Genomic DNA, 23953 nt, shown 5'->3' with positions numbered 1-23953 from the left:
GAACCCGAGGCCATCTGGGCTCTTGCAATGGCCGTGTTGGGTAATGGAATATGTTTTGCTAGTATTTTTTCTCTGGCCAGTACAGCTCCCCCTTTATTTAGGTTTAAATGGATGCCATCTGGCTAACGAGCCCATACTCATGCTCTAGATTAAAAGGCAATCCTCTGCGCGTTACCGCTACGGCGCTGGAGATTAGAGAGGTTTAAATGGTTTTGAAGGTGTAATTTGCTTTTCACGCATGGTGCTATTTACATCCTGGCAGGTGGGCCGGCATCCCCATCACAGTCCCCAGCAGCTCCCTCCTGGCTCTGGTCTCTTCCAGCAGCCACAGCTGCAAGAGAAGGAGAGCTTGGATGTGTCCAAGCCTGGCAAGGCTGCACGGGGCATGCTTGTGGTTGTTGCTGTCATTTGTCCACCCCCTCTCCACACTGCCTTGCATCCCAGCATCACCTGGGACATGGCGTGGCGCACTGGGACAGAGCATCTTCTGCCCTTACTGCAACCCAGAGAGATGGAGAACCACTGTGGCACACCAGGGTGTTGACAGCAGGTGGCTGAGGCAGTATGCAGCACCCATTGGTCACTGCAAAGACGCCAATGAGGGTTATGCTGTCCTTGGCATGCCCAAAAATGCTGCTGCTATTGCATCAGGCTGGCAGACAGCATGGTGCTCAGTTTAGTGCCAGAAGGGACCACACCAGAGCACTGCCAGTGCTGGGGTCTGCATCTTGCACATCCTGACCACTGGCTACTGCTGTGAAGTGCTTGGGAATGCTCTGATCTCTTCAAAAAACCTCTGTGACCCGCTTGCAAGCAGTGTCTGCTCCTAAGGTGATGCTGCAGCTGCCAAGGAGAGACCAGCACCAGCATTTGTCTTTCCTAAGGGAAAGGTGGAAAATGAAATGAGAAAACTACAGCATTTGTGCAAGGCTTATGATCGCCTCCGGCACCTGTTTGTGCTGGCAGCTCCCGTGGAAAGTGCCACAGGGCATTGAACGATGAAGCGTGTGCCAGCAAAACGCCTTGTTTTGCAGCAAATTCCCCAGTAGCCGAGGTGGAGTCTCACTTTGTGGCCATCTCTTTGTGGTCCCATCACGTCCTTCAGCTGCCTGGGAGGGACCAGCTCTCAGTACATCACGTGCAAGGTCTGTTGGGGACAAACCCTGACTGCTTCTGTCTGTGTTTGCTTCCACAGATGGCTAACCCTGTCCCGTCAGCCTGCTGCGTGGTGCTCGCCGCGGTGGTGGTGGTGTACGCTCAGAGACACAGCCAGCAGGGTAAGGCTCTTCCCACCTCTCCAACCTTGGAGGTCCCAAAAAATGTTGGTGCCAGTCCCCCAGCATCTCTCATGGGCTGAGCTGAGCGGACTCTCTGGGCTTTCCTTACGGTACATTTCTGGATGTTACCACTTTTCTCTGTCATGGTTGGGTCACCATCCCTGGAGGTGTTTAAAAGACATGTAGATGAGGTTCTTAGGGTTTAGTGACAGTGTTAGGGTAGTGGCTGGACTCGATGATCTTGAGGGTCTCTTCCAATCAAAATGATTCTATGATTCTATAATTCTATGATTCTATGATGCATATGTCCCCTCCTGCTCACCGCTGTGGGGTTTGGGTGTCCTGCACCTTCCCAGCACCCACTGGTTTCCGTTACCCTACCCACACCTCCAGGCATGTCCCAGGGTGCCCCTACAGCCAGGGGCCTGCTTCCCAGCCCTTCACCCCACTTTTTCTGCATGCTGGCTTGTGCAACCCACCCGTGAATGGATGAGTGGGTGGGAAGAAGCATCAGCCTGACAACCTCCAAGCCCTGACACCCTATGACCATGACGGGTGCCTCTTCTTGCTCTCAGCTCCTTGGGGTGACTTTGCCCCCATGGCCACCACCCATCTGTGCCCATCACTAGCTTCTGCCTCTCCAGGTTAGCTGGGGATTTTGGGCTCACCTTAGCAATGGCTTTAGAGAGACAAAATGTTAGAGACACCAGTGATTCTTGGTCCAGGCAGGAGCAGGAAGGTTGTGAGGCAGTGGGCTGCGTCCTGCTGTGGCTTCACCTGTAGCAGCTCTGAAAAAATGGGACAAAATAGAGGACATCCAAAATTTGCTGGCTTTCCTGGCAGTTAGCCTGGCTGTAGTTGCTTTTGGTGGACAACAGAGGAGGATTTTGCCGATTAACTCCAGTAAGGACACCTGTGCATCCATAGGCTCTACGGGATTGAGGAACCCAGCCAGAGCACATCACTGAGCTCTCCTAAATTCAGCTGGGTGGGTTTACATTGCTGGAAGCTGACAGCCTTGCTTGTTTGGGCACAAAGCACTTGGAATTCAGTGACATGTCCCCATCATGTGGGGATCACCACCCTTTGGTCATGGAGGGAGCTTGCTGAGTGGCATTGGAGGAACAATCCCAGGGCACCTGCTTGTAGCATTTGGGCGCTGAGCTGTGCGCTGCATGCAGTGGTGTGATGCTTTCTGCAGAGAAGCAGTGCTGCTTGGTCCTGATGTGTTTGCAGGACAGATGCTTGGGAAGCCTTGAAGGACCCCCTGTCAAAGATACCAGAGCATCCCTTGAGTGCACCGTGCTGCTTCCCTCTATGTTGTGGGGACGGCAGCCCAGACCTGTTGCACAGGGAATGCACAAAACACAGAAGTGTCAGCTACTCCAGGGTTACACACACTTCAAATGTTTTGTCTAGACAGACAAACAAATGCTGCTCCCCAACAGTGCTGTCCAGGGCCATGTGTTTTGCTGCTGACAGCAGTGAGCACAGCCCTGGGCAATGCCACTGGCCAGGCAAGCTGCAGTGACTGTCACCTTCTGCTCTGTGACTGGGCAGGATTCAGGGATTTGGCAGCATAGCCTGCCTGTCCCTGTATCTCTCCTCTTTCCCATGCCTGCCTGCATCTGGGAGAGAGATGTCTGGGACACCAGCTTGAAAGCAAAGCTACTGAGACCTGAGAGCTTCAATAGTCACCTGGAGGGGTGCATGGAGTGAGGCAGGGCTCTCCCCATCAGCAGGAACCAGATAGGCTGCTCTGCACTGGGGGTTGTAAAAAGGAAAGAAGGAGAGAAAATTGGTATTAGAGCTGGAGAAAGGCTAATAGGCCAGTTCTAGGACTGTCCTCAATCTGTTTCCCAGGGGAACCGTGTGTCCCTCCTGTGCACCTCTCTGAAACACGGAGGTGATGCTTTGGGCAAGGACTTTGGAGAGTACATGCTCCGTCTCCCCCATCCAGAGCTCACCCCCTGCCCTGCTGCAGCCTCCCCTCACCAGCCAGGGGCTAGGGAAGCACATCAGGAACAGGGTGGGAGGATGGATTAATCCCACTGGTGGCAGAGACCAGGGTGGAGTGGGGGGAAGACGCTGGCATAGAGTCCATTTATCATGTGCTTGAGGCACGCTCGACTTTAATAGCTCATGAAGCACTTTAAGAGATGCATTAGCACTGAATACTTGAGTGAGGAGGATGTGACAAGCTGTTAAGTAAGCACGAGCACGGCGCAGTGAGACTGGCCACCCGCTCCTGGCTCTCACGTGCACCCTGGTGATTACTGGAGCATCCTGCAAAGTGCCACATGAATTAATAAAAGCAGCATTGGACTCAGAGGAGGTGAGGCTGCTCATTCATTAACCCCTCTGCTGCTCATCTTTGGTCCTACTCCATGGAGCTGGGGGAGCAAAGGGTGCATTTGTCTGGGATGTGGGAGCCCAGAGTGCTCCACAAGCTTGTGGGAGGTGGGAAGGCTCAGAGGCAAGTGAATCTGGATACTTTATCTCACGCTGACCACAGAGCTCCTTTGCTTTGCATTTATGGCAGGTTTCTAAAATTACACCTGCACCACCCTGTTGGGCACTGCCGCTTCCAGCCACCTGCAGGGGTGGGCACTGTGCAGTGGGAGACCAGAGCCATCGCTTAGGGCAGCCCCAGGGGGACGCTGGGAGGAGGTCACTGATGTTCGGTCTTGGGCAGAGGGTTTTGAGTGTCCTGCTGCAGGCATGGGGCAGAGGGGGAGTGAAAGAGGGTGTTAGCGAGAGGTTCTCCCACAGCATGGTCCCTTGTGTCACCTCAACTGGAGGACACAGGGATGGATAAGGGTGCTTAGCTGCAGGTGGGGTATGCCACTTCCCAGGAGAAGCATCCCTGATTTCCCAAGTTGTGTCTTCACTCCCAGGATAGTTCAAACCACCAAACAGCGATTGCCCTCAGCCCACCTCCACCTCGGGGTCTTTGCCTCTGGCATTGATGCCATTTTGGGGCAGCCGTGTTGGACCATGGGTGTTGCTGGAGCCGCCAGCACTGCTGCCAGCCGGGAGCTGCTTGATGCATACACAGCTAATCCTATTTCTGCTAAACCGATCACCCCTCACTGCTCAGCCCCCCATGCTGGATGTCTCTGGCAGGCTCCAGCAGTGCGCTCAGTGTGGTGCGATGGCAATTGCTTGCTGCTGCTGCATTGAACACACATCCTTGCCCAGCCTGGTCAGGTAGCCAGCTCAGGGGCATTTTGAACACCCATCTCAGTCCTCTTGAGTTTAGCAAAGGAAAAGGCAATGCACTGGGTAGACTTGGAAGCAGGGATAAAAAGAGATGAGGCTTGCAGGGATTAGCTGCCAGAATATGTTGGTGTAAGGTGGTGTTTGGCCTGTCTGCCAGACTTGCTGAGGAAGTGGTCCAGGGATGTCTCTCCAGTGTGTGGGTAAGTGCTGGAGGTAACCCAGGTTCACATGGGCTGCAGGATGGGTGACAGTCTGCCTCCAGAGATGGGTGCTGCCCCATCCACAGGGCTCCCTGCCAACACTGGGGGATGGACAGGACCAGCAAGAAGAAATGGAAGGGGATGGAGGAGGCAGAACTGGCTGAAGACCATGCGGTAGAACCTGGTGCCATCCCCCTTATCATGGGCATCTCAGCTTTCCTTCCTGTGTTTCCTCCTCTAGACAGCGGTTGCTGCCGATTTATTTCAAAGTAGAGGCAAGTGATGGGGAAAGCTCAGCAGAGCACAGAAGTGTTGCTGCCTGCTGCGGTGCCTTGGTTGGCCAGGGGCACCCTCAAAGGAAAGGGAGAGGCCACAGCAATAGCCAGAGCTCCTTAAGTGGGGAGTGTGTATGTGGTGACATGCGTAACCATGTGTTAGGCCATAAACCATGCGTGGATGGATTATTTCAATTCTTTCTGTTCATTGCCATGACTGCCCATGGCTGGACTTAGCTGTTCCCAGTAGACCCAAGAGCAGTCCTGGGAAGGAGCTCTGCTTCCCCAGGCTCCTGCCACCACCAAAGCATCTTTCCCATCTGTCAGCTCTGCCAGAGTTATGTCCATGTCTGTCCCGGATTGAGATTTCTCTGCTTTTAAAAAAGGAGTAATTCTGCTTTATTGATCCTCACCTTGCTGAATTAACTCATGTTTAAACAATAATTATGTTTTCACCCAGGAGAGGAGACAAAGAGATAAACGTCTCTGGAAATGAATGTGTTTCAGATGCCACATGCCGGGGATAATTTATTGATGGGCGCAGAAGCTGCTATCTCCTCTCTTTCTCATCGGCAACAAGCAATTAGCCCCCATCATTCCTCAACCAAGGAAAAGAAAGAGAGATTTTGTTTCATTACTTTCCCTTCTCTCTTGCTCTCTTAAGCCCTGGCGCTAATCTTTTGCAATCGGTTCTGCTGCAAAGCCTCCCGGGAACTCCAGTTCGCATGCAGCTTGTTAGAAATGCTGCCCACATTTCAGCTAAAACAAAGCCTGGGCCGGTAAGCAGCCTTCAAAATGCACAGCAAAGCCATGCAAATTGCCTTTTCAAAGAGAAACCAACTGTAGATATGTCCTTCTCTCCCTTCCCCACATTGTCCAACCTTCTTCGTGTGGCATTTTTTGGCTGATGGGGATGCAACCTGCTCTTTTAGAACGCTGCTTCTTCCCACATCAGTCAGCCCCTGGAACTCCCCAGGGCATCTACCTGGCATAGTTAAACTAGTTGCTTTGCTTTTGGGGGTGTTCTCTGGATTTTCTGTTTAGGAGATGGTTTGTAGCTTTACGCAGGAACATGTGGTTTGTTTGTAGACATCTGAGTAGGTTTTGATTGTTGTTCAGATAAGATACCTGGATTCAAATAGTGTGATGGGCTTACCTGGGACTCGAGGCTTGGTCTTGTGCCCAGGGGTGCATCCAACCTAAGACAGGAATGCAGGAATATTCTTTCCAGATATACATATAGAAGGTCTCTCCTCTCCTCTCCTCTCCTCTCCTCTCCTCTCCTCTCCTCTCCTCTCCTCTCCTCTCCTCTCCTCTCCTCTCCTCTCCTCTCCTCTCCTCTCCTCTCCTCTCCTCTCCTCTCCTCTCCTCTCCTCTCCTCTCCTCTCCTCTCCTCTCCTCTCCTCTCCTCTCCTCTCCTCTCCTCTCCTCTCCTCTCCTCTCCTCTCCTCTCCTCTCCTCTCCTCTCCTCTCCTCTCCTCTCCTCTCCTCTCCTCTCCTCTCCTCTCCTCTCCTCTCCTCTCCTCTCCTCTCCTCTCCTCTCCTCTCTCCCCGCCCCTCCCCTCCCCTCCCCTCCCCGCCCCTCCCATCCCCTCCCCTCCCCTCCCCTCCTCTCCCCTCCCCTCCCCTCCCCTCCCCTCCCCTCCCCTCCCCTCCCCTCTCTCCTCCCAACAAGACTAACCTCTGTCATGTGCTGTTTGTTTTTCCACCCACTCCCCAGGGCAAGATGCACGTGCAACAGAGTGTTTTGGGATTTTTGTAATTGGCACTCGCTGTTTACACTGGGGAAAAGCAAGGTCAGGGGGACCACACGTGAGTGGCTGAGCAGAAGGCTGGAGATGGTACATGCTTCCTGCTTGGGCCAGAACAGGAGAAATCTCTGTCTTCTCATTACATAGCACCTTCCCACCTCCCCTGACACCTCCTTGCATCTCAGGCCAAGTTTTGCTCTCATCACAGCACACTGGCGCTTCATCTCTGGGTGGCTCCTGCCAAGGTGTTATCGGTGTTGTCTTCCTCGAGATGCCGCCCTGCTTTCTGTGAGCCTGACCTACATTCCTCTGCCAGAGATGAATGGACTTGTGTTTGGCAGCATAAAGCACATGCTCTTGCCGAGGGAAGGCTACTCTGTTAACTGTTCCAGAGCTCTGTGTGTGATGGACTTGTCCTTTCCATTATATACATCAACCTTTCTGTCGCCTGCAAACTTTGCCAACAACAGTTTTGTGTTTCCTTCAAGATAATTGATAAGGCTTGTGATTAGCAATGGGCCAAGTACAGATCCCTGTGGGGCCACACTGGGAACACCCTCCTGCAATGATGATTCCCCATTAACAATTAATTCCCTGTTAGCTATTACATTTTTTAATCCTTCCTGTTATAACCCTGGATGCTCTCATTATCCAGCTGGCTGAAATACCAGCCTTGCTCCAAACTATAGCCCCGTTCAGTATGTGAGCTGGTTTCAGAGCATTTCCAGAACCCCTCTCAGGTTAGAAGGCAAGGTTTGGTGTAGCTTCTACCTACGCCTGCATCCCTCACTCTTTGTAAGCCATCTCAAAGCCAAGATGCTCTTCAGATTTTCTTCATGGAGAACTAGAACCGAGGCACTGGATCAATGAAAGGACACGTCTTGGCATTGGAAGGATATTATCAGAATTTAGTCAGCACAATCAAAGTCAGAGGACTTAGCTCAGTGTGTCCTCAGGCTAAATGAGCTCAGTTCATGGTGGTGTTCACTTGATCTACTGAAGGAGTCAGCTGTATCTAGAAGACCTCAGTCCCAGCACATGTCATGAGTAGGTAGATGCTCCTGCCTTGGAGCTGCAAGAGAAGGCACTTCTGTAGGCAACTCGTGTACCCAGCGAGTGAGTCAGCCTGACTCACTGAGGACACATTACCCCTCACATGAAGGCTCCAGCACTGGCGGCTGATGTGCAGCAATTAGGATTCAAGCTTCTCTGTGAGATGGAGGCTGCTTAAATCATTCTGAAGGCTTCTGTTCAAGGGCAGGCATCTGGTTTTTACCTGTTTTGCCTTGCTAATTGTTCCTGTTGCTAAGCTAGCCCAAGCTCATGGCCTGTGGGGACCAGTATCATCCTAGTGGGAATGCTGCATCTGCTGGGGACCAACCTGGCAGCCCACCCTGTGCTGGTCAGAGGTACAGCCTGGCTGTAGCTTAAGCTGCATGCTCCTCATGTTTCTCTGATGCCTTTGTACCTCCATTACTGACCATTCATTACCACAGTGGTTTCCCAGTTGCCTCCCCATCTTCCCTGCCGGCCCACAGCTGCAGGGAAACAGCAAAGACAGCATCTCACCCCACCTGCAACGGCACCCCCACTGCAACCTGTTGAGCTCTGCTGCATACTGTTACGGCATTTGAGAGCCCATAAAAGTCTGGAGTCTCCTGTGCCTCTCTGATTTTTCTCTGCTGCTTCCCTGCCCTGAGTGGTGAGGATGAGTCTGTCTGATAAGAAGAGCTCCAGACCCAAACACTCACAAGCTTCCACCCCCTGCTGCCTTTTCCTTCCTGCCCCTCTCTCTGTGCCAGAGCACCTGGCTTTTTATTTTATGTTTTTTTTCAGCACAAGATGCATCTCCTGAAAGGTTCCCTGTCTGCAAAGTAAAAGAAAACAGAAAAAATAGCCTCAGGTCCTGGAACATCTTTTTCTATTACTGGACATCCCTCTGAGCTCAAGTAGATTTCCTGCCCAGACACAGAGTGAATTATGGCCAAGCTCTCGGAGGCTGACCTTGTGGTCAGCCAGAGCACGGGCTTGCTAATAAATGTGGTCAGCCCCTACCGCAGACAGCCTATTTTTAGTGTCTGTGTTTCCTTGCCCGCTGTCTCATCTCCTTGCAGGTCCCAGAGCCAAGCATTCCCCGGGGGTCTGGCTTGCGATGCAGGATAGTCCCATGTGAAGCACATCTCAGGCTCACTCCTCCTGCCTGGGCTCTGGGAAATCGAGAGAGTTGATTTCCATGCAATGTCTGCTAATTTTGAACCACAGAAAGTCACGGGTGCACAGAGCAGGATGGGGAACAGTTAGAACCATAGAATCAGAGAATAATTTTAATTGGAAGAGACTGTCAAGATCGTTGAGTCCAACCATAACTTTACTCTGGTGCTAAACCATGACCCTAAGAACCCCATCAACATGTCTTTTAAACACCTCGAGGGATGGCGACTCCACCTGGGCAGCCTGTTCCAGTGCCTGACAACCCTTTCAGTGAAGAAATTTTTCCTAATATCCAATCTGAACCTTCTCTAGCACAACTTGAGGCCATTTCCTCTCATCTTGTCACTTTTTGCTTGGAAGAAGAGACTGACCCACCTCTCTACAACCTCCTTTCATGTAGTTGTAGACAGTGATAAGGTCTCCTCTCAGCCTCCTTTTCTCCAGGATGAACAGCCCCAGTTCCCTCAGCTGCTCCTCATCACACTTGTGCTCCAGACCCCTCACCAGCTCCATTCCCTTCTCTGAACTCTCTTCAGCATCTCAATGTCTTTCTTGTAGTGAGGGGCCCAAAACTGAACACAGGATTTGAGGTGCAGCCTCACCAGTGCTGAGTACAGGGGAACAATTGCAGATGAGGTCCAGAGGCAAAGCAGGGTTCTGTTCCCAGGCCCACATGAGCATACAAGAGCCCGAGAGGAAATCTAGTGGGAAATACCTTGGATGCTAACAAAAATATTAACCCTTCCATCAGCTGCATGTCCTCTGCATTGAAGCAGATGACAAAGCTCTAACAGATTAAAAAAAAAAATAAAAAAAATAAAAAGTGAGTAAACAGTCAGAGTGTGGATCCTGCAGGTTTTGGACAAATCAGTCTGTGATCCCACAAAACTGGTGAAAATACTTTACATATGTGGTGAGAAGAATAAACTGTCGGGAGGGTTGCAGTCTGCCAGGATTCATTAGTTCTGCCAGTGGCAAGGAAAACCATGTCTCGGTAGTCTCTTAGACTTCATTAAACATATCGACAAGCAATGAAGGAGGAGGAATGGAATTTATAGTACACCCAGGCACCCAGAGGAGCTTTGGATGGAGAGTGTTCAGCACAGGATGAAGTTACTGCTGGCAGGGGCAAAGCTGCTGCAGCCCATGGGGAGGAGGCAGGACCTCACCATGTGGATGTGCAGAGGGGACAGAGTGGGACAGGGAACAGCACTCAGCTCGTGGATCATCCATGTTAAGCTAGCTGGGCCCTTGCTTGACAAATCCTTGCTGAAACCCACTGCTGGGCAACCCTACATTATAGCGAGAGGCTGGGAAGAATGATTTAGATAAAGGTCATCATCCTGGGGAGGCATTGTCCCATTGTGTGAAGCAGGAGTAGCACTTCCTTTGCCAACACTCATTTGTAAATTGAGCCATTGCCATAGCAGCTGAGAGTCCCCAAATGCTGGTGGAGCCAAAATCTCATTTGCACAGATTTTTGAAACCAGGGAGCTGAGGCACAGCCCAGCACATGGTGAATAGCCATGTGCTTTGCTCTTTGTGTATGCTCTGTCTGCTGAAGAGTGGCCCTGTCCTGTCCTAGCATCAAGCTCCTTTTAGTGAGGGAGGAAGCAATCCTCATCCATGGGTTATGCCTGTTGGTTTTTTATACCTGTTGTTACATCCTCAAAGGCCTCCAGAAATGGAGGATGTCATAAAGCAGAGATGGTTGGAGTGGAAGCCTTTAGTTGTTCAGGGGTTTAGCTTCAATCAGCCTCCAAAAGCTCAGACAGGTCTCTCCTTGGAAGTCACAGGTGGCCATCCCAGGGAACCAGCCATCTGACATTTCCAGAACAGTCTGGTCCCCACCAGCCTGTTCAGTGACACATGTCCAGCTGAACTTGGAGAGAAGATGCCACTCATTATTTATCCCCTTTGAAGGGTTTCTAGTGCCTGAAGTCCTGGATCACAGGCTGCCCTGGGATTGCAAAGCCAATCTTAGCTCAGGCTGAAAGGCCAGAGTGCTGCAGCAACAAGTTCAACTCCAGCCACCACTTGCAGGAGCCCAGGACCTTAGCAGAGGGTGCTGCAAATCATTGCCAGAGCATGTCAGAAGAGCTGTGTGCAACAGACTCCAGGACCCAAAGGGCAGCTAGGTCTGGGGCTGAGATGTTCAGGTCCTGCAAATCCATCAGTAGTGTTTGACACAGAGTGAGTCACTTGCTGCGGTCGCCAGGCCACCTGTGACATATTTGTGATCAAGAAAAGCCCTGGATAATGAAAGCACGGCCACAGTGAGACACTGAGACCAGACATTCTCATCTCTGCTTCAGGCAGAGAGGATTTTGCTACAGTGGGAACAGAGCAAAGGAACCATGGAGCATACTTGGGAACACAGACACTGGGACACAACACACACAAACCTTAATAATCATAATCTTTTGGGGTGTTTAACTTCTCTAGGCAGACACTATGCTTTTGTGTAAAGGGAAATACCTAATGCCCAGATTCCTATTCCAGGTGGGAGATGCTGGAGTATAAAAAATAAACAGGAGAACAGCTTGCAAGATGTGTAGTCTGTCCTGTGAATAAAAAGGCATCTTTCAGGATAAGCAGTCTTGGGCAGCACCAAATGGAGCGAATCCGTGCAGAGAAGCCCATATAATTGTGGCATATTAAAAAGAAAAAAAGAAGAAGAAGAAGGATTGAGCAGGGGCTGTGGCAGGCTCGTTACAGAGGGGAAAAGCGATGCATGTCACCTTGTAATGAGTGCTCCAGGAAGGCCAATCAGGTGACCAAGTGAAGTGAAACCGCACAGCAATCAATGGTGATGGAGACGGGAGGGGTTACAGCAGTATTAGTCCAGCATACGGACCATTGATCTCTTGGTGTAGGATTTGCTGGGAAAGGTTGTTGTTTAGGCTTAGCTGCCAGCAAATGCTAATTGAAGCTGAGGAGTGTGGAGCCTCATTGTACCACTTTCCTTTGCTTAGAGCCATACTGGAGAGACTAGAACTGGAAAAGGGCCTTTGTGGATGTGACTTGCAACATGGGGATGAAACAGACTTTGTCTCCACTGAGGGGACAAGGGGAAGGGGCTGAAAACTTTTCCTTGCATGGCTGCATACATCTGTGAGTCTGTGTCCCACAGCCCTGGGCAAGACATTAACCTCCTGGTGCAAAAAGCCCCTGGATGGGGCAGAACCTCACCATAGGGTGCACACAGCTGGCAGAGCTATGCACTGCCATTCATCCCAGGTTCAACACACTTGACCTTCCTAGCTCTTTTAGCTTGCAAAGCATGAAGTGTCTTCCCTAGTGCAGATCCCTGTTAGCAGATTTAAGCCATCCGCAGTAGCCAGGCTCATAGTTATCTATTCTGGAGTGTTGCAAGGCAGCCAGAGGTCGGCAGAGCCGATGCTGGAAAACATTGACCTGCAAGGCTGGAAGCCTCGAGGACTTCTGCCAGCTGAGAACTGTGTGCTTTGTAGGCAGAAGAGAGCCAGCATCATCACACCGAAGAGCTGACTGGAACACACAAGCTAAAGCAGAGCTGCAGCATGAGGTGTGTCTTGCTTGATTCCTGCTGAATTTGCTAAGGTGTAGTGAGGTGTGCATGTATTTCTGGTGTCCAGGTGTTGGGCGTGCTGCTGGGTAGCACAGCTCTGCTGGCAGAGAGCTGGTGGGGAATGGATATTTTGCTATGCCTAAGTGTGCTTCTGCTCTCTGGAGAGAGGTCCCGTTTGTACCCTGCCAGTCTGTGCTGCTCACAAGGGGCCACACCTGCTGCCTCCAGGATCGAAACTGAAATAAAGGCGAGGAAGCTGCTGAGTATCCCTCATGGAGGTAACAGTGCTACAGAGGGGGCTCATGGTTCCATCCTGTTGTGAGCATCAGGAAGGCCAGATCACAGCATCGTGCAGCGTGTGTGCACAGGGGTCTGCTGCTGAGGACCAGTCCTGGTAACTCCCATGTGCATGCATCCATCCAAGTGCAGATCTCCAACCAGGCAGGAGAGCTCTGCTCACCATCCATATTGTTTATGTGCAAACCCACCCCCAGGCACACTAAGCCAAGCCTGGAGTGCTCACTACCAAGGGGAGTCTCCAGCCATAGCTGTGAACTTGAGACTTCGTAGGATGAGTCACAGAGAGCTTCTGACTCCAGCCAAGCCACAAACACTGGCAGCTTGGACTCTGCTGTGTCTGCAGATCGCCTTCACTGTGGTGTGTTTCCTCCAGCTGGGAGCATGCAGTGCAAAGGAGAAACTGAGGCACACAGGAGTGAGAGTATGTTAATTCAGAAGCTGATGTATGCCTGTCTACTCTTGTCCCTGTGATTTCACAGGGAAAGCCTCTGTGTCTGGCCATAACTGGGAGCCTGGAGATCTAGCACAGCCTATGCCAGCTGCTGAGACAACCATAGAGACTTGGAGAAAAGTGTGAGGATCCAGTGGCATTGCTCAGGAGCAGGAAGGGGCTGCTGAGCCCTGCAGGACTTCTGCTATTGGGTGGACATGCAGCATTACCTGAGATGCAGCGAGTCGCCTGGCTGGCAATCACATCCAAGTTCCTGTGCTCAGCAGACTGGAAAATTAGCTTTACCTTTGTGATGGGAAGCATGGGTTAATTGGCCTGCATGCTTGTCGGTTTTTTTTCCTCTGGGTGAGGATCCCTGCTGTGTGGCACAGGAGGAGGGCAGCTTGGATCCTCCGTGTGCCTCCCAGCTCCTAGACCGTCACATGAGCCCCTTGGTGGTTTGGGGAACGATGGCCACTGCCGATGGCCACAGGCTCTAAGTGAGCTGGTGAGCTGCAGCACCATTCCCACTGGTGCTCAAACTGGAAGTCTGTTCACTTTACTGGGACTTTGGTCTGCCTCAGCTATCTCCAGGGCTTTGCCCTTGAGGAGCCTCTCTAGATTCGCCCAGTAACACCCAGCCTTTGCCTTGTGGTCTCCCAGCATTGCAGGGCACAGCCCTTCTGGTGCTAAGGGAAAGGATGTTACTCTTCCTTGCTCTTGGAGGATGTTTGTGCTCTCTTGCTGGACCCATTGCAAGCATCCTCCTCTTGGCATTGATCAGGTGTAACAGCTCTGCCAGGTCCATGGTGCCTGTTGGCAGGAACCTTTAGGGATGCCTTCATGCTGTCTTATTATCCTTCCTATCTTGTCAGTGGTGCTTTGCTGATTTACAGCCACAGCATTCTGGGCCTACCCCTATTCAGGCAACTCCTACAGCTCTGAGACCTTAGACGAACTTGTCCATCCATTCCTCCCAGCTTGCAAAGAGAATTTCTGTTGTTTTCATACATGATGCTGAAGTCTGATCTTGCTTTTATGGAGAATGAGCCCTGAATATTCAAGGAACAGCACTGAACTCGGTGTGACCATGGTTGGCAGGTTCTGACCCTTAATTGGCATTGATCATACTTCACTTCCAACAGTGGAGGAGGGAACAGCAACTCAGGGAAGCAGTGAAGTGTTGCAATATAATCACTGCGGCCATTTTTGCACTGCCGGTCAATCCTCTTCACAAGTTACATAGCTGCTGTGATGGCAGCATGGGACACAGAAAGGAAAATCCTGGGGGAGTAGTAATGACAAGGGACTTTGGAAGCTGTCATTTTAAAAGAAACGTTTGTTTATACATTTATGCAGAGTTGTTGTTGGTTTTTGTTGGTGTTTTTTGTTGTTTTGTTGGGTTTTTTTCTCATTCTTGGCGTTGGCTGAGCTTGACTTAGCCCTAGCAAAAGTGCTGCTCCTGTCTCCTGCATGGCAGCAGGGTCAGCGCGGGGTCCCTCAGCCCACCAGCAGATCCTGCTGTCGAAGTGTGGGACCTCTGTGCCCTCCATTTGCTCCCACGTTCCCCATCCAAACACAGCAGCAACCTTGCAACCCCTGGGCCACCGAAAAGTGTTAGTTAGAAGGTAGGATGTGCCTTATCCCCCAAGAAATTTGGAGAAGGTTGAATCAGTCACTTGAGAATGGAAGTGTCTGCCCTACATGAGCAAGACAATGAGTGGTCAGCCTTTCTCTGTGTTGCTGAACCAGCCCTCCACATGAAGTTGTCCATCTTGCTGCAGTCTGGTCATGTCTTTTCCACTGAGTTCCATGGGATTTTGTATCCCAGATGTATTTCTTTCTCCACATTTCTGCAATTTTGTTCCTGGCAGCTTCAGAGAGGTGGCTACGGGGATCTTTCTGTTGATCCATGAGCAGGACTTTGAGATATAAACCCAGAAGGAAAACTTCAGGATTTAGGCAGGCAGATTTAATCCCGTTACATTCTTCATCCCGCCCTACATCACAGCTCCAGAGTGAAGACCGCATAGCGAGAACTACTGACAGAGAAGGCCAGCCCAGAACACGTCACAGATTTTTTAGTGTGTTGCCTGATGTTGCAAACTAATCTCCCAGCCTGGTGAACACTGAACCCTCCTGCAAACGCTGCGTGTCTTTATTTCATGCTGTGGCCTCGACCAGGAGCTCCCAAGGTTGTCCTTGCACAGCTCATAGCTGGAGGGGGTCCCAGTCGGGATGTGATGCTGCGCTGCGAGCCCTGGGCTCTGGTGTGTTTTGTCTCCCACAGAACACGTGTGTGCAGCTGCCTTGCTAGGGTGCTGGGAAAAGCAATACAAGGTCTGGAAGAGGGGTGGGAGGTGGGTATCAGCAATCAGAGACATTTAAGTCAAGCCTAGTAGCATGTGAGATTAGTGAATAGGGGCTGTTTAGGTCATTTAATTGTGTTTTCCTTCCTCCAGTGAGTTTGAGCCATTTTTTTTAACTTGCTTAGCTGAGGAGTTTTTTAGTGTAAGCGGTATTTATGGAAAGTTTTTTGCTTTACTTCTTTAGAGGGAGTCACCTGTGTATGTTCCTGTAGCCATCTGTCGAGGGTTAGGATTGCGGGGTGACAATCAAACCCTGGCAGATGTATTGTTAACCTCCTCCCCCCCCCCCACTTCCCCCTTTTGCCCCTCCCTCTCCCCCCTTCCCACTCAGGACAGGCGATCGGGAGGGAAAGAAGGACAGAGAGAAGAGAGTTGGAAAAGTTAAAGATGTTTTACTAACGCTACTAATAAGAATAGAGAAAATAATACAAAATATACGAAACCAATCTTGTAAGTCTCAGCAACTGCAGAGCCAGCACCCAAAGTCCTGGATTAGACTCTGTAGCCAACCGGAGCTGGATTCAGTCTCTCACTAGGCCTCAGTTCGCAGGGACGACCAGCAAGGTCCTCTCCTAATGTCAGCCATGAGAAAAAAAAAAGAAAAGGCAAAGGCACGAGATCCTCGTGATCTCCCACTTTTATATGAAGTATTCACGTGAATGGAATGTTACACACCGTTGGTCAGTCTCTCGATCACCAGTTTTCTCGTTGCCCCTCTCGCGAGATGTCCATCCGTGCTTATCAATAAGTTTGCATTCCATTGCTAGGTTTAACCAAAACATGTGTCGGGTTCTCCAGGAAAATGCAGCTAATATGAAGGCTTTAGCTGACAGGCAAAAATTCACTAAAGAGAAACTTGTTTTTTAACAAAACCAGGACACCATCCCAGCCCAACCAGCCACCACTGCAGTGTCTGAGTGCTGGCATCTGGGGGTGCATGGATAAAAAGACACCAGCCCAAATGAATTATGTGCTTTGGGTGGTTTGTATTTTAGCAGGGTCAGGAGATCCCAACCAAACCCTGGTGATGATGTACCAGCTGCCACAAGATCACAGGGGAGGAGGAAAATTGGAGCTGAGCTCTGATGCAAACGACTTGTGCACCCTTGGGCCAGTCATTTAATCTGCTTTGGGGACTTAAGCTGAGTCTCTAAGACAGGGAGAGTGGTGCTCCCCTTGTTTGTCTCATCTGTTTGAGTTGTCAGCTTGTTAGGGCGAGAGATGCGCCTTGCTGGGTGCTGGCACAGAGCCGTGGGTGACAGAGCACATGTCCCTGAGGGGCTGCATGTGAGTGCTTGGGAAAAGACACCTCTGTCCCCTGTGCCTGGACCCTGCACTTCCCGTGAGGGCATCTCCATTGGGAAGCCAAGCGCTTGCTGCCAGCTGCAGAGCTGATGAAGAAGATCCTCAGGGGAGCCATTTTCTGTTGGAAAATGAAGTCGCGTCAACATCCGACTGTTTTACAAAATCATATTTCTCCGTCAGGAGCTAAAAAGGAAAACAGGTTGTGGGATGAGGGGAAGGGTTGCAGTATGTCTTTTTGATATTTTTTGGAAATGGTTAGGTTCTTCAATTTAAATTGACATCCCTCCTCTGCAAAAAAAAAGAAAAAAAAAAAAGGTTGCAAAGCCTTTTGAACAACACAGTGGGGTGGTTTTGGAAAAAAAGCCCTAAAAGTCATGAAAACTTTTTGTTTCCTTCTGAAGGGAAAAAACTTTCCTCTTTTCATTTTTCTTTTTTTTTTTTTTTCTTCTTCTTTAATGGAGAATTTTTGGAAGATTAAGCTTTTGCCCTCACGGGCCCAGTGCAGTGTTTCCAGCTTCGTGGCATCCTGAGCCTTCCCCAGCCATGCCCAGCCATGCACCCCGTGCATGTGCGGGGTCCCAGGGGGCTGCGAGTACCGGAGCCCGAAGGAGCTGGGGCATCTCCTCTCATCCGTCCCCATTGCCGCCTCCCGCGGGCTGATGGCCACTCTCCCTGGGTGGGCTGCACAGCATCTTCCTTTTGCTCTGCTTCAGTTTGTTTTCTATTCATGGCCTCGAGGTGGAGGTAGGAGAAGAGATGCTTGATGCCTGTAGCTGCTTTCCATGCAAGCGCGCATAGATTTGCAATGATTTTCTCTCCTTATGGACTTTCTCATATTCCCTCTCCTGCAGGCAGCGTGTGCGGTTGTTTGCAAGCTCCTGCCTGTGGGCAATTTCCTCCTCCTCCTTACTACCATTCACTCCCTCATCCCATCTCCTCTTCCTCCCTCCTGATGCAGACAGCCTCTCACAGCCGACTTATTTCAAAGATGTTTTTTCACTACTGAAGCCAAGAATTTTCTCTCTCCCATCAAGCTTAGTTTGGAAATGGGAGGGGGAAGCAGGCTTTGGGGTTGTTGGTTTTCTTTTTGTTTTTCTTTTTTCAGCAATAAGCAATTTCAGCATGCTGAAGAGGCAGGAGAGCGAAGCGGGCTTGAGGCTACGTTGAAATATTCCATTTGTTCCAGGAATCTTGCTCCCCTCCCAAAAATACTTCCTCTAGTGTTCTATTTTTTAAAAAGTCATTATTATTTTTTTGTTTTCTTACTTTCCAGAAGAGATTCCCATATTATTTCGGTTTGCCTGGAGATTCCCATGCACACCAAAACTTTTTCCTATGGTTTTTCTTTCCTCTACGCTTTCTTTTTGCTGGGGTTAAAAGCCCAAAGTCAGCAAGGTACTTAAACACATGCTGAAAGTTAAGGGCTTGCCTAAGTGCTTTGCTGACTTGGAGCCAAAGATATTTTCTCAAGTCCTTTAAATGCTTCAGAACCTGAATTCAAAACGTTTTACAGAAATTCCAGAATTCAAGTGTCTCTTGTGCTAATAATAGTTGTAATTCAGTAGCGCCTTCAGATAACTGGAGCTCTAGACGTGGTGAGCTTCTGTATAATCTTACTTTCAGAAAATATGCTCCCCCAGAATCTTCTGCTTAAAACACAAGAGCTCTCCAGAGAGCTGGGCATGTTTATTTGTATTTCAGTCAATGAACATAACTGGCCTTTTAGCTGTTGTTTTGCAGTAAGACACTCCAAGCTTTTAAGTGTTGAAATTTAGGAAATAATGGGCAATTAGTTCAAATCATGCCGAATGAGTGTCTGATCCTGAACTAACATTTGCTCATCATCCCCAACAAAAGGAAGGAAAAAAACCCCCACCAACTTCAGGGCTCTCTGAAGAAGCAGCATCAGTAATTGGGGGTCAGGAAATGCTCTCAAAGGCAGGCTGAACTCCCGTTTCACAGAGCCCGAAAGCAGCGCTGCTCTGCTTTTGGGAGTTTAGTCAGAGGGATGGTAATAAAAGCAGTATGGAGAGGGAATAGCAGTGGGTAGATGAACAGGAAAGGCTCTACAGAGGTGTTTCCAGGAGCGGAGAGGAAGCCAGCATCGAACAGAACTTACGGTGTGGTTACAACGGGCTCTGTGTGATGAACCTGGGGGCTTCTGCCACCAGCCAGCCAGTGGGAGCCACTTGGATGTGCTCAGCTGCTTAATGAAAAGGATCTTGTTCAGAGGCTTTGGGAAGGGTGCTGGACACTGGTGCTTCGAGGCACCAACTAGTGAGCAGGACCAGGCAGGAGCTGGCTTAGCTGACAACCCTCTGAGGGGCTGCGTGCATCCTCCTCTGAAAGCACTCCTGTGTTGCTGCCAGGATTGGGAAACTCAGCTGAAAGCTCCCTGCTTACTGTCCTCGTCTTAAGGCTTTCATTTCAGAAGCGGTATGACCTCTTGTGAGCATTGTGCTTCACAGGTATATATGGACATCTGCACAAGAAAGCATGCAAAGCCTCTGTCTATGTATGCCAAACCATCCTGGGTCTGCAGTCTCCTGCTGTCTTGTAGATGTGCTCCGTGAGTTGCTCAGAAACCGTTTGGAGGGCATGATCCTGGAGTTGTGTCATCCATGCCCCAGGTACACCTTCCAGCCTGTAACCAGGGACCCAGCCTCATTTATCCCCTGTCTGGAACCTGCTTCCAAGCTCTGCTTAAGATGCAAGAGCTCTGTCCTTGGGTCCTATCCTGGTCAGCAGTGCTCCTTTAACTACACTTGGGGATTTATCTTGATGTTTCTGGTGGAAGTGATGCCCTTCTAGTGTGCCATGGGTCTGATATGTTGCCATCTTTCACCTCAGAGGTGCTTGTACCCAGCAGATGCTCTGCATGACTGTCAAGCTACAGCTCTACAGCTCTGCCATGGCTCAGTGCACGCTGGTGATCATCTCCAGGCTTGGCTTTGCTTGAGGGTCCTTCAGAGTCAAAGGCATGAAATGCAAATGTAGTATCTTGTTATTGCCGAGGCAAATCCTGTGGCCTTGGCTTAATTGTTAATACAGCCCCTGATGGGCAGAGTAGATGGTCTCCTTATTATGAATATTGCTTTGAAATCATCACCGGGCTCCAGAAGTACAAGTGTTGCTTGGCAGAGTGGTGGTGTTCAAGTTAAAAAAAAAAAAAATAAAAGGAAAATGTTTCCCATTTTATCAAAATCTATTCTTCCCACCCTATGTTTGCTGTGTTGTGCTGTCAGCAGCTCAGTTCCTCTGTTATCCCACAGCCACATGCATGAAGAACAGTCTCGGTGTTGGTGCAGGAAGGAGAAATCCCTCTCTGGAGATGAAACAAGTGCTGGGGTCTAACCTCCAGTGGTTATATAGAATCATAGAATCATTTTGGTTGGAAAAGACCTTTAAGATCATGGAGTCCAACAATTAACCTAACACTGCCAAGTCCACCACTAAACCATGTCCCTAAGAATCTCATCTACATGTCTTTTAAACAACTGCAGGGTTGGTGACTCAATCTCTTCCCTGGGCAGCCTGTTCCAATGCCTGACAACCCTTTCCATGAAGAAATATTTTTTAATGTCCAATCTAAACCTCCCCTGGCAAAACTTGAGGCCATTTCCTCTCGTTCTACTACTTGTTACTCAGGAGAAGACACCAACCCCCTCCATGCTACAACCTCCTTTCAGGTAGTTGTAGAGAGCAATAAGGTCTCCCCTCAGCCTCCTTTTCTCCAGGATGAACAGCCCCAGTTCCCTCAGCTGCTCCTCATCGCACTTGTGCTCCAGACCCCTCACCAGCTCCATTCCCTTCTCTGAACTCTCTCCAGCACCTCAATGTCTTTCTTGTAGTGAGGGGCCCAAAACTGAACACAGGATTCGAGGTGCAGCCTCACCAGTGCTGAGCACAGGGGGATGATCACTACCCTGGTCCTGCTGGCCACACTGTTCCTGACACAAGCCAGAATGCTGTTGGGATGGATGGAGGAAAGCGTATTGGTGTATCTGTTGGGAATTCCAGGGCACAGGATATCACTGGGAATGCTTCAGCCCTGCTCTGTCCCCCCATGTCTTGGTGCTGCAGATTGCAGCCCTGCTTTGGTTTCTAAATCTAGCCCATGTGATGCCGTTGAGTCCTGGCCCCATGTGCCCTGTTCCTCCTCCTTGCTGCAGCTGGGTCATAAGGAAAAGGATGAACCTTCCTGTACCTGTGGTTAAGAAAGCAGAGGAGTTTTTCCATCCTATGGCTGCAGAAGTTCATGTGTTAAGTTTCAGCAGTCCCAGCTTCAAGCCCAGCTGCTGCCGATCAGCCCAGGGGTGTGAGCATTACATCTGTAAGCGACAAGCCACTGGCCTACAGCAGGCAAAACCCAAGCCAACAGACAGACAGAAAGAGCCTGAGGGGCTGAATTTTAGAGCTATTAAATGATTAAATGCAAGGGGAAAAAAAAGTTAATTTAACATCGCGGTTGTGATTTTACACACCCAAGAGCCTGGAAATTGAGAGCTCTACTTCTCACACAGGGATCGTAACTTGGCACTGCACAGATTGCACAGTATGTAAAATTAGACCGGAGAAATAGTAAATATGCTGCAGGGACCAATACTGTCTTGGCAGAAGGAGGATGGACTGAGTGGGACCCAACAGGTCTTTTACGCCTCTGACTTCCATAATTCTGTGCTAATAAAAAAAAATATCGCACAGTGCCTGATGCTAATCCGCAACCGTGAGTGGGGTGAGGCAGGAGCTGGGTTGTTATGTGAACAAATAGCGGTCGCCCCCAGTGTATTTGTGGGGAGGAAAGCTGTTATTTGCAGGCAGGCGTGTGGGCATTGGCAAACAGTGATGGGAAGTGTACGCTGTGCACCGGGCTCAAAAGGCAGGTTACCGTCAGCAGGGTGCAAAGCATCTTGACGTCTCTATCCAGCCCCTCCTCCCCAAAGCACGATAAATACAGGCATGTTTGAGCTGTTGCTGGACCACAATGAGCTTTTCTTGTGTTTATGGCTGTGATTTGGGCACCTAATTCCGAATCGTATTGATTTCTCCTTAAACAGCATTGAAAAGCCTGATCTAAGCACTCTTTTGTGGCGTGGAGTTATTTGTTCTGTCTGCATGAAAAAGCAGGACCAGAAAACAAGCCTTTAATTCATCCGCGGTGCTAACACCAGTCACCTGGCAGCCAAGGGCGAAGGCTCAAGTGAGTCCAGCTTGGAGGATATCAGTGGAATTTTTCTACTTTGTTCTGGTTCCCATTAGTGTCATTCATCTCCCTATAGTCCTCCAACACCTTCCCCTCTCTGTCACACCACCCTACATGCTGGGGTAGCTGTGATGTAGATGTAGGGTGTTGGAAAAGTATCTGCTTCACCAGGCAACCACTCTTGCTCAGGACAAGTCTTCCTTTGCAAGGAAGTCAAGTGGGCAAGGTCCCATCCAGCCTTCTCTTTGCATTAGGATGAAAATCATGTCATAGCTCAGCCTGTCCCAGCAAGGAGAGCACTTAGGGTCCCAGGGCACAGGCATTTTTGGACTCGAAGAGCAAGGGCTTCCAAGTGAAGGTCTTACCAAGACCTACTGGAAAACAGATCAACATGTGAGCTCCGGTCCCCTCCTTGTAGACAAGAGCAAAGTCTCCTGGGAAAAAAAAGAGAAAACCAAGATCACCAGCCCAACAGCACGCAGACCTCTCTGCTGCAGAGCAGCTGAGACAGAAAAGCAGAAGTAGCAGCAGAGGCACCCTTTCTCCTAGGTCTGCATATGGCAACACAAAACAAGGTATGCAGCCACTGCAACCATTAGCATCCTCTGGCAGAGCTCAGTCCTACCCCAAAGGCCTGGGAAAAGGCACCTTCTTTGGGATCTCCTACACATGCATGGCTGGAGAGACCCTGCTACCAAGGCAGGATGAACTTGGTTGTTGTTCCCAGGTTTGCTTGTCCGCTGCAGCTGAGGACAACTTGGTCTTGGGGCAGCACGCTGCTGTACAACAAGCGCAGAGTGTGATGGCATGTGGGGACACAAGGCTGCCGCTGACATGGCGTTCTCCTGGCCTGCAGTGAGGAGCACTGCCAGCATGGTGCTCTGGGCTAATGTGGTTTGGCAGGTCTGAAAAGCTGCCAGAGAGCCTCTGTCCCAGCATGGGGCTGCTAAAGATGCAGCAAGACCAGTAGAAGGCATGAACGTAGCCATCCTGTCCTGGCATGGGAAGGGAGTGCTTCACCCTGGTGAAGTCCTGCCCTGATGGGGCCAAAGCCCATTCAGTTGTTCTGATGTCTGATGTGATACAAGCAGAAAAATTACGTGTGTCTGCTAAGGCAACTTCCCCTGTCCTGCTTCTGTGTCTGCCAGCCAGGGCTCAGCATGGGGCCACAGCCCACAAGAGACAGGGAGCTGCCACATCCCTTGGGGCTGAGCCAGTACTGCAGCAAGGACTTGGCCCTCACTTGCTGCCAGCTTGTCTTGCTTCTGCTTCCAGCAGTGGGCTTCTGTTCTGTGATTTCCTGCTGGGTTTTAGTGCTGCTTTTTCTCCCCAGGAGGATTCTCATGCCCTGCCACTGCGTAGCCTTGTTGGCCCCCGTGCACCAGCCACGCAAGTGCCACCTTCCCGAATGTGCCACCTGTAGATCCATCCTGGGGACAGTATGCCAAGCCAGTAGCAGAGCAGGCATCACACCTCCACACTGCTGGACCATCAGGTCCAGAAGGAAGTCTGTGATATGGATTATCATTTGTGATATTGACATTTTTGATTGCAAAGGTGGCCCTTCCTCCTCAGAAAGTCCCAGTAGATAATTGCAGTAAGTTTCACAGAAGAAGCATCAGCTTCTTGAACCTGAGCAGCTATAAGAGCCACGAAGGCTCTTTTTACCCCACGAGGGATGTCCCCAGCAGGCTTTGGGGTGTAGCTGCAGAGAGAGGTTACTCAGCTGCAGAAGAGTGGTTGGAGTCCAAGCTACTGCAAAGCTGGAGGAGAACTTCCTCAGGGGTAGCAGGGCTTTTCTGACCCTTACAGGAGGACATTTTGTGGTCACATCCAGGGCAAGACAAGAGGCTCTTCTGC

The 23953-nt window shown here is 50.3% G+C and overlaps 1 protein-coding gene across 4 annotated transcripts in view; it reads left to right on the top strand.

Moving 5' to 3' along the window:
- Positions 1 to 23953, top strand: part of CNTFR (ciliary neurotrophic factor receptor) — a 216199-nt gene that overhangs the window by 123273 nt on the left and 68973 nt on the right. For all 4 annotated transcript variants that reach the window (XM_071802309.1, XM_071802310.1, XM_065860716.2 and 1 more), the window contains one exon: positions 1196 to 1277. In XM_071802309.1, coding sequence (XP_071658410.1) covers positions 1196 to 1277 — 82 coding nt within the window. The remainder of the gene's footprint in view (positions 1 to 1195; positions 1278 to 23953) is intronic.

The sequence above is a fragment of the Patagioenas fasciata genome, chromosome Z (genome assembly GCF_037038585.1).
Source record: "Patagioenas fasciata isolate bPatFas1 chromosome Z, bPatFas1.hap1, whole genome shotgun sequence".
NCBI classification, from domain to species: domain Eukaryota; kingdom Metazoa; phylum Chordata; class Aves; order Columbiformes; family Columbidae; genus Patagioenas; species Patagioenas fasciata.
Note: the sequence above shows the minus strand (reverse complement) of the source record. Positions and strands in the feature narration are given on the sequence as shown.